The 17,870-nt window shown below is 36.3% G+C and overlaps 1 protein-coding gene across 2 annotated transcripts; it reads left to right on the forward strand.

Annotated features, from left to right (window-relative positions):
* Nucleotides 1-1,838: 1,838 nt before the first annotated feature.
* Nucleotides 1,839-16,679, forward strand: LOC118053298 (protein transport protein SEC24 C). Of its 2 annotated transcripts, XM_035064523.2 has the most exons (25): nucleotides 1,839-2,043; nucleotides 2,201-3,153; nucleotides 5,428-5,655; nucleotides 5,778-5,852; nucleotides 5,946-6,044; nucleotides 6,419-6,530; nucleotides 6,996-7,123; nucleotides 7,288-7,407; nucleotides 7,647-7,727; nucleotides 8,046-8,123; nucleotides 8,278-8,370; nucleotides 8,974-9,028; nucleotides 9,780-9,856; nucleotides 10,465-10,536; nucleotides 10,705-10,788; nucleotides 11,524-11,643; nucleotides 11,755-11,823; nucleotides 12,225-12,302; nucleotides 13,432-13,570; nucleotides 13,889-14,053; nucleotides 14,620-14,765; nucleotides 14,847-15,026; nucleotides 15,398-15,486; nucleotides 15,623-15,654; nucleotides 16,326-16,679. In XM_035064523.2, the coding sequence occupies exons 2-25, from the start codon at nucleotides 2,296-2,298 to the stop codon at nucleotides 16,436-16,438; spliced, it is 3,291 nt and encodes a 1,096-aa protein (XP_034920414.1). In that variant the 5' UTR covers nucleotides 1,839-2,043; nucleotides 2,201-2,295; the 3' UTR covers nucleotides 16,439-16,679. The 2 variants fall into 2 exon arrangements, with proteins under 2 accessions (XP_034920414.1, XP_073259987.1); XM_073403886.1 differs by lacking the exon at nucleotides 1,839-2,043 and having other exon boundaries at nucleotides 2,172-3,153.
* The last annotated feature ends 1,191 nt before the right edge of the window (nucleotides 16,680-17,870 follow it).

Raw genomic sequence — 17,870 nt, forward strand, 5'->3', positions numbered from 1 at the left:
ATATAAAGGGTACTCGTTAAAACCCCATTAAAAAATAATCAAAATAAAAATACTCGTGCAACAATGGGTCAACCACCAGTTTGACTATAAAAAAAATTCCAGGCTTGCTCAAGTGTTAATTTTTTTTTATTTTTATCTAGGTGACAAGTTGTCTACGGGGTTACTATTTGAATTTTGACCACCATTATATGGCTGAAAAATCAGAGAGAATAAAAATTATTTGGAAAGTACAAAAATCAATTGAATAAAAAAAATCCAGATAAACCCCAATCTATTTTTAAAGGCATATTTATTGGAAAAAATCACTATTATCATCAAGATTCTCTCATCAAATAGATCCTTTTGACACTAATACCAGTTATTTTTGTTTGTTGTTGAAGTATGATCGATCATAATTTTTTTTTCTTCTATGCCATTTCTAGTGAATTTTTACTATTTTTGTTCATGTCTTCTCACTTTTAATTTTATCTCTTCCTGCACTTTAAATCTTTATATGATGAAATTAGGTATTCAAAAATTAAACAAAAGAAAAGAGCTTAAGGAAAAAAATAGAAAAAAAGAATAAAAGTGAAAATAGATGTTTTACCATCCATATTATAATATAGTTTAAAATACCTTGGGAAATTATTATGCTGGTATTGTGTATGTAGAATGCTTGCATCATGAACTACATTGTAAATGTTAAGAGAACCATGAGAGCGTTGTTTTTTTTATTTTTTATTTAAAAAGTTGTTAGTGTGTATTCCACACACCCTAGCGAGTGGGTGACGCCCATGCTTTTTAGGAGGCGCATGAAGTGCCTCTCGGTAACCAAATTTGGCAATTCATCGTCTTGATATACACGTAGACGTGTCCTCTCTTTTTATGGTGCAACGCGTGTAGATATATTATGGTCGTTGATCGATTATCTGTGTTTAATTTTTATTTTTTCTACTAGCAACTAAAGTGCATAATTTATCACCTATTTATTTATTGTTTGCTTGGATCTGACAACTATGTTTGATGTTAGATTCAAGAACGAGTCTGTTATGATGTCATAACCAAAGCTTATGGATCTTACATTACCGTCAGACCCAAGCCTCAAGTCACTTAGTTATGGCATAACTGCTAGATTCAATAAATTTAAAACATTTTATATATTTTTTAATATATTTTTAAAATTGATATTTACCCTTTACAAAGCGTGAGCTAATGAATAAATTTACAGAGAAAAACACTGTTATTTCAGTATGTATTTTAATTTAATTTAATTAGTAGTTAACATAATTTAGTAAGAAAGTTTTGTTTGTAATTGATTTTTTTTTAAATGATTATATTATTTACCATATTTAAAGAAAGCCAGCTACGGTTGACTTGGACAAGAGACGAGAGTAATAATTTGTGTACCTAGAAAAAAGCTGACTGGGAATCACAATGCTGAAATGGCACGATCTAAGTGGATCAAAGAAATCACTCCTCCCACAAATAATGACGTGGCATAAGTCTCTCTCTCTTCTAGTTTTATGTGTAATGTAACGTCCTCTCCTACTTTCCAAACTTACCATCCAAATCTTTCTTTTTTGGTAACCTTTAATTTAGCTCCCAATGTTTTATCTAATTATCAATTGAGTCCCCAAACAAATATTTCTATCAGTTAAGTACGAAATTTTCCTCAATTGTATTAAACGGCGTGTTTTATTTCATGATATATGCTTACGTAAGACAGAAAATATTAACATACATCAACAGAGAGAATGATTTCTTCTTTTAAGGACTAAATTGAAGTTTGTTTTCTTGTTTTAGAATAACCAAAACCATTTATTATATTTTATAAAAAAGTGAAAATATACCCTCTCTCTCTAAAAAACCTGTCTTTTGTCATCAACCCCCCCTCCCTCTCTGTCTCTCAATTGATGTGCCCATCTTGGATCTTCCTCTCTTGATTCCAAAAACCCTGAAGAAATCTCTTGTTTTCACTTTCTCTCCTAAACTATTTCTCTTAGATCCAACAACCCTTTTGATCATTTTCGCCGAATTGCTGGATCCAATTCTCTCTGATCACTGGTACTTAACTATCTCTTCTCTCCACAAAAAGATCCAATCTTTATTCATTTTTTGTATAATTACATTCATTTATGTTTCAATCCAGTATAAATTTGTGGGTTCAATATATATATTTATAGTGAATTTAGATTTGGGTTTTGTGTTTTTGAATGTGTAGATTTGGATTTGGTCCTGTTTTTTTGAAGATTGACACTTGTTGAAGATAAAAGAGGGATTTTTTAACTTTTGGGATTGGATTGGTTCGATATAAACATGGCATCTAATGTGCCTCCAGGGGCACCTAGGCAACCACCACCGCCTAGTTATAACCCAAATTATCAGCAAAACCCGAATATTTTATCCGATAATTTTCAGAATTTGAATCTCAACCGGCCCTCTTCCATGCCGAATTCAGCTCCTAGGCCTTCGCCATTTGGCCAACCACCGCCATTTCCCTCCTCAGCTCCTTCACCACAATTTTCCCGGCCTGGTGCACCACCTCCTGGTGTTGTCCCTAGACCTTCAGTGCCCCCCTCGGGATTACCTCCATCCACTTTCCCCCCAAATGTTACCCCTGGTAGACCTACTGGGCCGCCTTTCAGTCAGCCGCAGCCTTTCAGTCAGACGCAGCCTTTCAGTCAGACGCAGCCTTTCGGTCAGACGCAGCCTTTTGGGTCCAGACCGCCTCCGGGGTCATTCCCGTCTTCTGCAAGTAGTGGTCTGGGAATGGGTCCTGTCTCTGGTGCACCACCTCAAGGCTCACTTGTACCGCCCTTGGGTTCTCGCCCTAGTCCTGCTGCACCATCTTCTTCACCTTTGAGTATGCCCCCATCCAGTTCATTTGGTGGTTTAATGAGTAATGGGCCACCAGCACCAGCTTTCCAGAGTGCTCCACGATTTCCTTCCCCTGTTAGTGCACCACAGCAACCGCCCATGGGTCCTCCACCAACAGTGGGGTTGGCTCGCGCACCGCCTCAAAGCATGCGCCAATTAATGGGTAGTTTGGGGATTAGTGGCCAGCCAGTTGCTCCTTTTTCAGCACCACCTCAAGGGACACCGTTTTCAGCTCAGCATGGGATGGCACCACCACCAGTAGGTTCTCCTTTTGCACCACAGATGCAACCGCAGTCTGTAAGTTTGTTAAAATCTCACAACTTGCAGTCAGTATTTGGAAAATTTCAATTGTTATGTAGTTTCCATTTTGAATTTATTTTAACTTCAGCGTTTCACAATTGCTTGAAATTCAAGTAAACTAGCTCTTTGGGCGATGTTGATAGCTTGAAAAATGTTATATTGAATATAGTTTGTACTCTATTTGGAATTGCATTGGATGTAGATTCAGCCTCAAGGCTCCATTTTGCTTTACAAAAATGGCTGGAAAAAAATTATAAAAATCAATCATGAACTTGAATATGTTGGAGGAATAGTATGCTTTGTTATGTAATACAAGATGAAAGGAAACAAAAACATGCATTGAAATACTTCTACTACTTTAGACTATATCATGAAATGTTTTGATTGTTTTCAAATATGCTATACTGAGAGCCAAGGCTTACTCTGGTGGTATGCATTACTTCATCAAGTGATAAGAAACTGATATGGGAACTTATGAGGTTCTTAATTGGAAGTTTTGCAGGTTCTGATGTCTTCTTATTAGCTTTAAAACATTCTTGTAACATTGTAGATTAAATGTGGTGAACGATTTTTTAATGTATCGAGGCGAGAAATTTTACACCAGATAGTTACTCCATAGGGGAGAGAGGTACGCAGAAATATTTTTATCACTTTTGGTTGGACCGAATGTGATTCTCTCTTTTCAAAGTGGGCCATGGAGTAACTATTGGTCATTACTCCTGGAGTAACATAAAATTTCTTGTATCGAGGTGGCCAGATTCTTGGCTGAGGAAATGATGGTGACATCTTTTTTCACAGCTTATGTTGTGTTGCTTTAACAGTTTGAAAAAGTAAACCTAGAGACTATTGCTGGTAATCAGGAAGATTGCTTTAACAGTTTGTAACCTAAGAGTTATGAGTGATATAACTGGTTTTTTGGGGCCGGACAATGAAAGTTGAAGCTGGCAATCAGGTAGAACCTTAGCTTACAGCTGAACTGAGTAGATTTCCAGCAGCGTGGATGTGTCTAATTAAAAAAAAACCATAGCTGACAGTTGAACTGAGTAGATTTGCAGCTGCTTGGGCGTGTCTAATTATAGAAAACCATAGCTGACAGTTAACTGAGTAGATTTGTAGCTGCTTGGGTGTGTCTAACTATAGAAAACCATAGCTGACAGTTGAACTGAGTAGATTCGCCGGTGCTTGGGTGTGTCTAGCTATAGAAAACAGCTTAAATGTCTTCCGACTTTACAAGTATAAGGACATAGACATAGAGGATAGGAAGAAGATAGAAGTAAAGAATAGAGGGAGAAGAACTCAAAAAAGAGAGAAGAAAATAAGGGGAGGCTGTGTTGTGATAGGAGATAAGAAGGGGCTAGGCAGCTTTATGGAATTCTATTGCTTTGAAATCATCAGTTCATTTGGATGGAAAGAAATGTAGGAATATAAAGTATCTTTTCACTTCAACCCAGTTGTTGTGGGATATATTACTACTCCTCTCACGTGCCAGTGGTGCCTTCAGGACTTTTATGAATGTTCGTCTTAAAGTTATTCAGAGAGATCGGAGTTCTCTTTTAGCTTGAGATTGTTTTAATTTCTTTTTTGTTTGGAGGATATCTTCTCCTAACTAATCTTGTATATTTATTTCCCTCCTTAAATAGCACTCTTGTCCTTCAGAAAGAAAGACAAAAGAGCAAGGTAAGGAAAAGTGAGGGAAAGAAGAGGGAATAAGGCAGCGACCACCAGCTTCCAGATTCCTTTATCTGTAAAGAAAAGCAAAGCTTTGTCTCTTGATAAGCACCACCTCCTAACCAGCTGATATACCATGCAGTTAACTTATCATGTGTTTGGTTTGCGCCAAGGTTTTTTATTTGAACAGTCATGGCATTGTAGATGTTAACCAAACAAACTTATTGTGTTTTCGTGTGCATGCCTGTTGATATATGGATTAACAATATAAGAAGTGAACAAGGGTTATTCTTCAATAAATCTGTCTGTAAATCTTCCTTGTACTTCCATTCCATGAATTGTTCATTGCTGGTCTGTTGCCTCAATTGTTTCCTATCTACTTTAGGTAGAATATGAAATTTTCTGGCTATGTTAAGAGCTACTTTTCATGAAGAATGGGGCTATCTTGCTTTACAGATTTCAGTGTGATTTGTGCTGATGTGTGTTTGTTTAAGTAGCAGGGATCCATCTCCTGCCTATGATGGGTGAATCTTTGCCTGACATCACATATGCATCTCTTTCCTCCCAAAAATTCTGAACACTGAATTTTATGGATTCTTCTAGGTAGCTCAACCTCCACCGATTCCTGGTTCTGCTCAACCACCTAGAATGTTTGGAATGCCACCACCACTACCAAATCAAATGACTGCTATATCACCTGTTATGGGTCAAACTGGAAGTCCTTTATCAGGAGCATCAAAGATTGATCCCAATCAAATTCCCCGGCCCATTCCAGGTTCCTCTGTGATCCTACATGATACTCGTGCGGGGAATCAGGCCAACCCACCACCGGTATTTATTCCTTCTTGATTTGTCTCTTTCTTTTTAGTCTCTCTTTGTGGAATTTTGCATGCTAAATTAATTTAACCACTGGTTTATCAATCCCTCATCTGATTATTTGTCCTTTTGTAAAGCCTGCTATAAGTGACTACATTGTTACAGACACTGGGAATTGCAGTCCACGGTACATGAGGTGCACCATCAATCAGGTTATAATAAACTCTTAGCATGCACAAACTTGAAGACTTTCTTTGAAGCGTTTACAATTTCTGACATTATGATTGACTCCTTCGATATTTCAGATTCCATGCACGGTTGATCTGTTATCAACATCTGGCATGCCGTTGGCTTTGTTGCTTCAACCTCTGGCCCTTCCTCATCCATCAGAGGATCCTGTCCAGGTATTAACGATTTCTTTTTTCTTTATTCCATCTCTACTGCGTGACATTTTCTTCTTTCCTGAATGAAAAGAAAGTTTGTTTTGCTCATTATTAGGTGAAATATTGTTTTCTACTGCAATTCTTCTTTCTTATTTCATTTCCAATGTTCTTTCTTTCTCATTGAAGTTTGATCCCCAACAAAAGCAATTAAAATCTTGTATCTGACACATGATTTGGGAATCACCAACCCATATTATCATCATTTATAAGTTTTCTTTTTTTGTGTGGAAATGCCTAGTAACCAGTAAAAAGAGCACGGGCCATTGCTTTCATGTTGATGAATTGTGCAATTATAATCTCACTGGTTCTTATATCACAAAAATTTGTGTTTGTAGGTTGTTGATTTTGGAGAAAGTGGTCCTGTTCGTTGTTCTCGTTGCAAAGGCTACATAAATCCCTTTATGAAATTCATTGATCAAGGGAGGCAGTTCATTTGTAATTTGTGTGGTCAGTTTACATACTGTTTATTTTTTTGGTTGTTGGAATTCTTTTTGCAGTTTTAATTGTTAGGCTTTCTGAATTTTGCAAAATGTCTGATTTGCTAGTTATAATGGGATTTGAAATAGTCTTATTGTTCCCAATGCCTCTTTGGATTAGTCGGTGACTGAAGACAAGAAAAAGTCATGTACTATACGCATCGTATTTAGTTTATCACTGTCAGAACTTCCGGAGCAGTGTTGCATGCATCAATCAAGAATAGACATTGTTTATTATTCACTTTCAAACGTACCACTTTCAGTTACGGAGCATTGTTTTGAGATGTACAACTTATAACTAGTTGTGTTGACATTTTATAGATCTGTTAACAGCTACTGCACTTTATTGGTTTCATTGACTAGTTGATTTGGCTCTGCTCCCTGAACACACTGGCATGATAAGGTACTTTACAATTTCACTCATTTGTTTTGGCAGGGTTTACTGATGAGACTCCCCGTGACTACCACTGCAATCTAGGTCCAGATGGTAGGCGTAGAGATGCTGATGAAAGGCCTGAGCTATGCAGGGGAACAGTTGAATTTGTTGCCACAAAAGAATACATGGTTTGTTTTCTCTTTTGTAGTTTTATAAAATACCATTTGCTCTCGATTTCTTCTAATCGGATGCCTATGTGACTATCTATTATATATTTGATTCCTTGGTTCAGTCACTACAGTTTTTCTCTGGACTACTGTAAATATTTTATTTTCTATTTATTGTCTTCCAGGTTCGTGATCCTATGCCGGCTGTGTATTTCTTTCTTATTGATGTATCCATGCATGCCATACAAACTGGTGCAACTGCTGCAGCTTGCAGTTCAATTAATCAAGTTATTGCTGATCTTCCGGTGAGTTTTATGTCCACTTCTGAAACATTTTAGCATGTAATTTGTCTAGTGCAGGTATTTTCATCGACTGGCATTGATATTATGTTGAGATTCACTTGCATTCATTTAATCATTCATGCTATTTGCAGTTATTTTTTCTTTTGATACGTTACTCTAGCTTGTATTTCATAATATACCTAGATTTGCAAACAAGAAGGCAGTTTTGATTACTGATGTATGAACTGAAAAATCCTTTGCAGGAAGGGCCACGGACAATGGTGGGCATTGCAACTTTTGATTCAACAATCCATTTTTACAATCTGAAACGGGCATTACAACAGGTAAATATGACATTTTTTCCTGAAGATGCAAGTTGATACATTTTTTGTTGTTGGAGGATGTATGGTATCTATGAAGTAAAGGAGATGGATAAAGAACTTTAAGTAGATTGAACAATCAGCTAGATGCTGTTTTGTGCTGTCTTTCTCTGCTCATACCTTTTCTGGGAGTTGTTATTAAATCTATGACCAGCGTCCAGCACATCATTTTATTGTACTTAGATTTATGGTTCTGATTAAATTTCAATTATTTTTAGAATCAGTGAATAGTCACATCAAAAATTTTGAGGGCTGATTTTGATTTTTGACACATGTTTGCAGCCACTGATGCTTATTGTACCTGATATACATGATGTTTACACTCCTCTGCAAACTGATGTTATTGTTCCGGTTTCCGAGGTTAGCCATCTGGACTCCTATTCTTTGGTTGATCTTTTTTGGTCCAGATGGCCAAAATATACACACTTATTGTTCAGTTATGAGTTTTATGTTTAGAGACACCAGCCATATTTATTAGTTTTTAAAATTCTTTTGGTTTCTTGTGTGGATTCAGTGCCGTCAACATTTAGAGCTATTATTGGATAGTATTCCAACTATGTTTCAGAACAGTAGAATTGCTGAATCAGCCTTCAGTGCAGCAATCAAGGTATAGTCTTTTTTGCTTGTGGAAACCATATATGTATTGGTTTTGGATGATGTATGCAAATCTCGTAAAAAATTGAAACACTGTACATGTCTTTTCTTAAGGGGAGGTGAAACTTAATTTTTGCACTGACCATGATACTCGGTCCTTTAAAATTTCCAATTCACTTGCATGGTTCCATCTTGGACATTAGTCTTAACACGTAATATTTGAAACGGGGTACTTAGGGCTGCATGCACAACATAGCGCATTTGGACACGTATCATGTAACTAAGCATGCATGTCCTGATAACTAAAATGGAATATACATAAACTGTCCGCACGAGGTTTTTCAGCCACTACATTCAAAACACTATTTTCTATCTCTTTTTGCCTTTCAGAGGGAGAACCTAATTGATTCACACTAATTGATGCATACGGTGCTTCCTATTTTCCTAGGTTTGTCTTTAGATGGAAAAACCTTGGCAGAATGATACATGTTCCTATGTGTCCGTTGCTGCTGCTGGGTTATAGATGTCATCTGGAATCAAATATTATATGCATCACAAACTCATGCAAATATCTTCAGATATTTGGAATTTATAATTCATTTTTTTCCTATTTCAGGCAGCTTTTTTGGCAATGAAAAATACTGGCGGGAAGCTTTTGGTATTTCAATCAGGCAAGCTTATGAACTTGTCATCATCTGCTCACCTTTTCTTTCTTTCTTTCATTTTTTGTTGTTGTAGACCTATGTAAATGTACATGATTGTTAAGTTTTTGTATTTTTTTATGGTAGGATGCAGTCAATAACATTCTGCTCCTTGTACTTTTCTTTGTTACTGTGTTAGGCATATAATTTGAGAACAGATAACCACTTATTCTCTGTTGCTATATGTGCTCCTGAGGCTTTGATTTTGATCTAAGTTCCGAGTTCAGTTAGATGCCAATAAAGAGAATGATATTTTATACTAAGTATTCATACTGCATATTATGTGATCATGTGTGTAGTTGTGATCTGCATCATTGTAATTACTTGTCGTTATTGTCTAGAATATTCCAATGGAAGAAGTGACTTGTGAAATGGAGAAAAAAAAAGGTTTAACTTTCTCTCTCATGAGAGAGTTCTAGAATAAAACACATATACCAGAGTTTCATCAAGTTTGATTTAGACTCGATTTGAGCTGGCTGCCTGGCCTATGGTGTTAGTCATAGTTTTATTAAATTAAGCAATCATTTCACTTTTACATTTTTGTCAAATGGAAATTATGTGTTTTGTGGATGCTTTTCTTGCTTTAAGCATGTTTCAGGCAATTCCATATTTTTCTTGATCCTATTACATCTTAGGAGCTTTCCTGCTTCTTCCTACCACTATAAAACCTAGACTGAAATTATTCTGATGGGGTATTCTGATGATTCTACTATGTTTTCAGTCTTGCCTTCTGTTGGCATTGGAGCCCTTTCTGCTCGAGAGGCTGAGGGAAGAAGTAACATCTCTGCAGGGGAGAAGGTATATTTATCTTATTTAGGTGTTCTCCTGCCATCTGTTGTGGTTGTCTTCTTGCTTTTCATCCTGCAGCGTGGAATTAATTTAAGATGAGAACTATTGAATCCTATCCCATCCATTCATATTTGAAGGGGACTGCATAATTTGTTCTAACTTCAATCTCATCTTGCCTTTGAATAGTTATAACTGACACCCGTGCACACTCACACACAAACTTATAGCCTTTCCTAAATATAATTTTTCTTCTCTTGGGCCTCTGAAAGATTGGAAGAAGAATCAACATGTTAGGATGATAATTAGATCTGATTATCTGTCAACTTTGGAAGGTTAATGTTGACAAATGGATATGCTCATCTTCTTGTCATGTTAATCATTATTTGAGGCTTAAATAATCTGGTAGTTTTGTCTTGAAACTAATGGACTGACATTCCCTCTCATGTTCCATTTTACTGGAAGTGGAGTACCAGGCTATAATATATTTTGCAGTAGTATTCATCTGTTAAACTCTTGTTTTTCCATCATAATTGGTGAAGTGAAGAAACAGTCAATTCAACTGGAGAACATAGCCCTGAGGTTTTGGTAACAGTATTTTCTTATTTACTGGATTGCAGGAGGCCCATAAATTACTCCAACCAGCAGACAAAACATTGAAGGAAATGGCAATTGAATTTGCTGAATATCAGGTGGCCTTTTTATAATTCTTTCCCCCTGTTTACATTTTCATTATGAGGATGCTAGTACTTAAATTGTTTGTTTTCCCTTTTGTACTTTATCATAATCATGAGCTGGTAGATATATACCCTTTTGCCAAAATGTATCTAATCAGGTTTACTTTCCTGTATGTGTTCTAGGTCTGTGTTGATGTGTTCATCACTACCCAGACTTATGTCGACATTGCTTCTATCTCTGTCATCCCAAAAACAACTGGAGGGCAGGTATTATTTGAACTTGAAGTGCCAATCCTGTAGTTATAACACTTGTTTCACAGTTTCAGTAAAATGACAACATGTATATTGGAATTTTATCTTTGCAATACCATGTTAAAGGCAGCAAGCCTATTTGTAAACTGATGTTTGGGACCTATTTATTTCTTTTTAATATGCTGGATGCCCTTCCCAAGCTATCTTTCTCATTTTACTTTTCTTAATCTTTTTTTCCCCATATCTGTGTGATATTTGACTTTTGGTTCTGTGGTGATGTCAAGCATCTATTTTCAATGATTTATTGAGTACATCTTCCATTCTTTGGTGACTTATGACCTAGATCCTTGTGTTGGTTTTGCCATGGTACACGCTTCATGTTGCATTCTAAATCATGTAAACATGCTAATTCAAACACGGAAACCTTAATTACTTGCTGTGCACCTTGATTCCTCTTGGTGAGTTATGACCTCAGTCTTTTTGGCTGGTTCCATAGTGCATATCTTGTACGAGATATTGCTGCCATGATCCTTAGGAGAGAGTTGCTGGGGGCTCTCTTGTAGGCAAGCTGGATAATATTTGGCATATATTGGCAATCTGTTTTATACTAACATTTCACCACCATATCATTGTACCCATCACCCAGTGCATGAGCTCTAACAATGTGCTGTGAATGACTTCTAGTTTCTTCTTTTAGAGCTGCTGGCATATTTCTGATTATCACTTCAAATGTTTCACATTCTGTTCCAGGTTTATTATTACTATCCTTTCTCTGCTGTTTCTGATCCAGCAAAGCTGTACAATGATCTCAGATGGAATGTCACACGACCTCAAGGGTTTGAGGCAGTGATGCGTGTGAGGTGCAGCCAGGTACCCCTTTCTGGGATATATATCTTTTGTACCTTGCTCGCAGTTATAAATTGATTGATTATGTTTTCTTTACATGATACTAGGAATTTGAGGTGGTTTGTTTCTTTATAGGGCATTCAAGTTCAAGAATACCATGGAAACTTTTGCAAGCGCATTCCAACAGATATTGACCTAGCTGCGGTTTGTATCTTTTTATGAAATTCTTCAGTTTCATACTCTGGTAGCCTATTACACTTTAGTTTATTTGTTAATGAGAGCATTCAAGTTGTGAGGTGCCTAGATTCATCCTCTATTGATACTGGACTATAACTTTGCTTTTTAAAGCACCAGGCTGAATATAAAATCATATTCACTTGCCAGAAACTTCTTTCATAGAACAAGCTATCGAGTGAGTAGAAGAATCTGTTTTGACTTGGGCTGATCTATTGGAGGCTGATTCATTATGTATTTTATTTTTTTATGGCTTCATTCCATTTCTTGATTTCCTATCTCTGGTTTCATATGAGTCAAGTGGCAACGTGCATATTTTATAGCATTTTTACTTCTAATTGTTCTACCTGATCATTCCTTTTGTTTTGCAGATTGATTGTGACAAAACTATTATGGTTACATTAAAACATGATGATAAGTTGCAGGATGGCTCAGAATGTGCTTTCCAGGTATCTTAGTATTTCTTGCCACTGCACAGCTTTTAATACTTACTGGTCCTATCTGCTTTCATTATATCTAGGGTGAATTATGTTGTGGTCCCACCAAGTTTGACCATTATATGGTATAATCTGGTTTTATGATTCATGCAATTAAATCCTTGAATTTCATCTCGACTGCAATGTTAGGCTACTTCAAGTTACCATTTAGTAGGTTAGAGGAGAATCCATGCAACAAGTACAGTGCTGTAATTTCTCCCAGAAACCCACCTTGTCCTGGTGTTAGCAGCTTATGAAAACTCAAGTTCTTCAATAGTCCATTCATTTTGCTAGGGGTCCAATTCAACCACCTGCCTGAGTAATCCAAAATACAAACTTAACTGCTGTCAGGTTTTCTCTTTCTGTTTCATGTTCAAGAACCATCTAAACAGACCAAGATAACAGTAGCCAGGAATTCACGTTCTACTGCTATTCTGACCCTGGCAAGATTCATGAAACAATAACACAGAAAAAAAGGCTAAAAGAATTTGAAACATCAGTATGCTGAATGTGTTGTGATATCTGTCAATAATGTTGTAGCACGTCAATCATGATGTCTGACAACCTTCAGCTCTACCTCCCTATTATTTGCCCAAATGGCTTAATCAAGCTTTTCTCAAATCTCCCTTGGTACTCGCGAAAGAAACAAAAAGATCAGGAGGGTCCTTGTATAGAGGGACTGCAGGGACAGTTACAAAACACAACATCATGGCTGATGCCATATGTCATTGCTGACATATAATGCAACTAACACAAGTGCATTACTTAAGAAGTATCTAGTTAGACGGTTCTTGAACACGGAACAATAACAGAATGAGAGAAAGAAGACTTGATTTTTGCTCTCAATTGAAATTGTGTGCTTTCATTACTGACATGTAATTCAATTAGCACAGGTACATTACACTAGCAGTATCTAATTAGGTGGTTCTTGAATTTGAAACAATTACATAGTGAAAGGGAGATGACTTTATTTTGGCTGCCAATTGCAAATGCCTGCTTTTACCTTGTTAGAATTATGAAACTTGGAAGGACCATGGGGTGATTTCCCTTGAATCTTTTGTTGAGAAGATTTCTTATTCATATTGTTTGCTTCATTGTTCAGTGTGCCCTCCTCTACACCACAGTGTATGGACAAAGAAGAATTCGTGTTACAAATTTATCATTACCATGCACAAACAATTTAAGTAATCTGTTCCGCTTGGCTGACTTGGATTCCCAATTTGTGTGTTTCTTGAAGCAAGGTATTGAATTTTTTGTCAGGCATTCTCTTTCCTGTCTGTTTACACTGTTTCATAATTATACTGTTCTCATATCATGGTTTCTGACAATCTTTATATCATTCTTATCCACCATGTTTAAGTCACTATCATGATAATAACTGTCATTTTTTCACACTTCCAACATGTTATAGAAATTCCTGCCAAACTTTGGCCTTTTAGTTACATAAGAATGGATGTCTCTTTGCTTCTAGAAGTTTTTATTGTTCATGGCTTAACATAAGTAATTATTTTTTGTTTTGACGTAAGGGGACTGATACTTTTCTCAACTTGTCTTTCTAGCGGCAAGTGAAATCCCTTCCAACCCACCCTTGGTTATCCGAGACCGAGTGACAAACTTTTGCATAAACATTCTGCTTTCATATCGCAAATTTTGTGCGACAGTATCATCATCAGGACAACTCATCCTTCCAGAAGCACTTAAACTTCTGCCCCTGTACACCCTCGGTATATACTTCTCTCACATTAATTTATGCTTATTCCGATATAGTGTTTGTGCTGAAATTGCAGATATTGCTATGAACTCACCTAACAATTAATCATGTTTTATGCTGTGGAACTGTTTCAACAGTTAAATACCTGTACATGATCCATATACACTTGGGTGTCTAGCAGAATTTCTTTTCTGGGAGTTAATATGGTTAAAGCATTGAAGAGCAAAATAACTTTATATGGTTAAAGTAAAGCTAGTTAGATAAGTAAATTAGTTCATTGCAGTTACACCTTTCCTTTTCAGTGTTTCTGTAGCTTTACATTTTTTTTTCCTTGGTAGAAATAACTTTAGTTAAAACGTTGATTTGTTGATAAATTTTGGTGCTGTTTTTCATTTTAGTGCATAATGATATTTCCTCTTATTGATACTATAATTCTGTTTCTGTTCTGCAATATGTGTATTGTTTACTGGACAGATTTGAAATGGATGCAAGTGTATCAGCAAGTTTCTTTTAGTATATTTAAAGAAATTGACATGCCTTGATTTTTTTCCCTTTTCTGGCTCCCTCTCTCTCTTCCAGCATTAATTAAAAGTACAGGATTGAAACTCGATGGGAGGATAGACGATCGGTCTTTTTGGATCAATTATGTTTCTTCTGTTTCTACTCCTTTAGCGATTCCATTGGTGCACCCTAGGATGATTGCAATCCACGACCTTGATTCACAGGCATGGGTTGTCTTTTACTATTTTCAATGCTATATTATATATTTGCCCTAAATTCAATGGTAACCTGCTGCTCATTGACAGGAAGCAATTGGATCTCTTATCCCCCCTGCACTTCCTCTTTCTAGTGAATATGTGAATGACAATGGAGTTTATCTTCTTGAGAATGGTCAGGATGTTTCAATATATATTGGGAACTCGGTTAATCCAGATATCTTGCAAAAACTGTTTGGCATTTCATCTGTTGCTGAAATCCCAACTCAGGTACCATTCTTTTAAAGAATTTAGATCTGCCTAACATCATTATTTTATTAGTCTTGGTTTGGAAGAAGCTGTACCTGACCATCAGACCAATGTGGAAGATGCCAAATTCACTTGAGGGACGTAACCTCGTATGCTATGTGCCCACAGAATGGGCTTACAAGACACTACTAATTCACAGGCTCAGTTGGGAATTTTATGAATGAAACTTTTGGAGATAAAAATGCTCAAACTTTTTAAGGTTTTTTGGGGCTCTGAGTTAATTTGATAATTAACATTGTAAATACATGGACCTGTCAGAGGTGTTTTATCAGAAATTTTCTATTTGCATAGCCATTCAATTGTTTTGCAACTAATTATTTTGGTATTCTCAGTATGTCCTGGAGCAATATGACAATCCACTATCAAAGAAACTAAATGATGTGGTGAACGAGATACGACGCCAAAGATGTTCTTTCCTGCGGTATGATGTTTCAGTTGGTGATTTTTAATATAAGAATTTTTTTATGACTTATATTCACCTATTATTTTTTTCTGTCATTCTATCTACACATGCTTGCAATCTCTCATTCTGATGTATTGCAATTCTTATCTTGCAGTTTAAAGTTGTGTAAAAAAGGAGATCCATCAGGTGAGTTCATTGGACCTGTTCTTCTAAATAATGGAGGGAACTGTAATTCCACTACATATAGTAAACCTGAAACCAAAATGAAACAGATTACTAGCTCCTCGAAAAACTCACATTATCTTGTACCCCTGCCAAAGTAGTTGCAGGACTTGGCCATTTCTGATACTTCATTACTTATCAGGTTATTTGGAAATGTGTGACTAGTTAGGAACTGCATTGGGTCATTTCATGGAAACACAGAATAGAAGTGTTAGTTTGCCAGCACCACCCTCCTTCACTTCATGGGCCATATAACATTGCTACTCTTATCAATTCTCATGTTGAAGTCATGTTTTGATGGATCATGTAGTTTTTTAGTATCGATATATCATCATTATAAATTTCATGATTACTGATCACAGCACTTTACGTAGTCAGAAAAACCACTAGCTACTACCAAAGAGGGCCCGATGATAAATTTGATCTGTCCTGATGATAATTTTGATCTGTAAATGCATCGTGGTAATATCTATGTTCATCCAATCAAATTGTGCTTTATAATACACGCACTGTTCTCATCTTTGTCTGGTGTTGAGTTTTCTTCTGCTGATACTACTGGATGGAGAGAGTTTTTATTGTTAAAATGTTCTTAACAAGTTTGATTTGTTAACATTCGACTGCTACTTTTTCCACAGGAATGTCATTCTTCTCATATTTGGTTGAAGACAAGGTTCCAGCTGGCACTCTCTCCTATGTAGAATTTCTAGTGCAGGTCCATCGGCAAATTCAAGTAAAAATGTCTTCATAATTCTGGCATCTACAGTTGATTTTACAAGTTTTGATAGGCGCCTGCAAGGACAGAATCAGATTCAAAGTAAAGAAAATCAGTGTCATGCTTGATATGTGTTTCTGGGATCAGCAACTCACTCTTATTTATTTACAGAAAGCAAGCTGGGTATGAATTTTTCCATGGAAGTTTTGTTGAGTGTGGTTCTATATTTTATAACAGTGATTGCCAATAATAAACGCTTTCATTTATTGTTATCTTACCCCGTTTCCCCACCATTTCCTTTTCTACTGGTCATTGTGTGCTGTTAGAAACCCTATGCCCGCCCTACACCGCCCCTTTGGTGGGTAGACATCCACTGATTGAGGGTCTCTCCGGGAAAGTACCGTAAGAATCCAGTGGTGGAGGGAGGGGAAGATGTAGAACAATTTTTTGTTGTAATCTCACACAACCTTGTTAGATGTGTACATTTGTATGACAATTTTAATGAGAAAGTTAACAGAACCGTCTTGAGATATGGTTTTATCACAGCTGAAACTCTTTCATGCACTCTGGAACCTGGTCAAAAGCTCTCTGATCAGGGAAACCCATGACATGGTTTTCTGTGACCTCGAGAGAAATTGAGCAAAACCAATCAACAAAATAATGATTGAAAGTGTAGACTCAAAGAAAAATGACAATGGGTATTGAACCATTAAGGCTAAAAAAAGAATGGCCCAAGCAGCCAATCAAAAACAAAGAAATCGAAATTGAATAGAGCTCTGAAATTAACAAATGACGGGTTGGTTTCACTGTTTGTGTAGACAATGAACCATCATATTTTGATTTTACCCCTCCCCCCTCAATTTCAATTTAACCCTTCTGTGACCTAATTCACTGAGATTAGATTCCAATTATATATATATAAAAAAAAATACAAAACTAAAAGAAAAATGACTTGAAAAGTATAACAAGAAGAAATTACATGTAACACCAAACTGGTGATAATTTTTATTTTGATTTAAAATTTTATTTTATATATTTTTTAGTCATTGACCATGAGAGAAGAATGAAAGTCATCTAAAAAGGCGAGGAGAAAAATTATCAATTGGGCAACTTTTTGGTGTAGAAACTCGTTGCTTTTTGTGTTAATAAGTTTCATTCAATAAGGAGAGTTTGATAATGGTAGCTGTTTTTTTTAAACATCCATAAGAAAGAAGATCGAGTTTGGTTTATATATTTCGCATTCGGTCAATTTGTTTATTTTAATGATTTTAGGGTGTTTTAGAGTTATTAGATATGTTGGAGATGAGTTTTTGATGTTTTGGAAGTGAAAATGGGTTGAAAAATAGAATTTTCAACCCAAAAAACTCATTCCCCTGTTTTCCTACCATAGTGGTGGCAAAAAACTGGGTTGTAACCCCGTGGACAACATGTTGTTTGTCGCAATAAGCGACACGTCGTTTGTTACCTT

Source organism: Populus alba, chromosome 13 (assembly GCF_005239225.2).
Source record: "Populus alba chromosome 13, ASM523922v2, whole genome shotgun sequence".
Lineage (NCBI taxonomy): Eukaryota > Viridiplantae > Streptophyta > Magnoliopsida > Malpighiales > Salicaceae > Populus > Populus alba.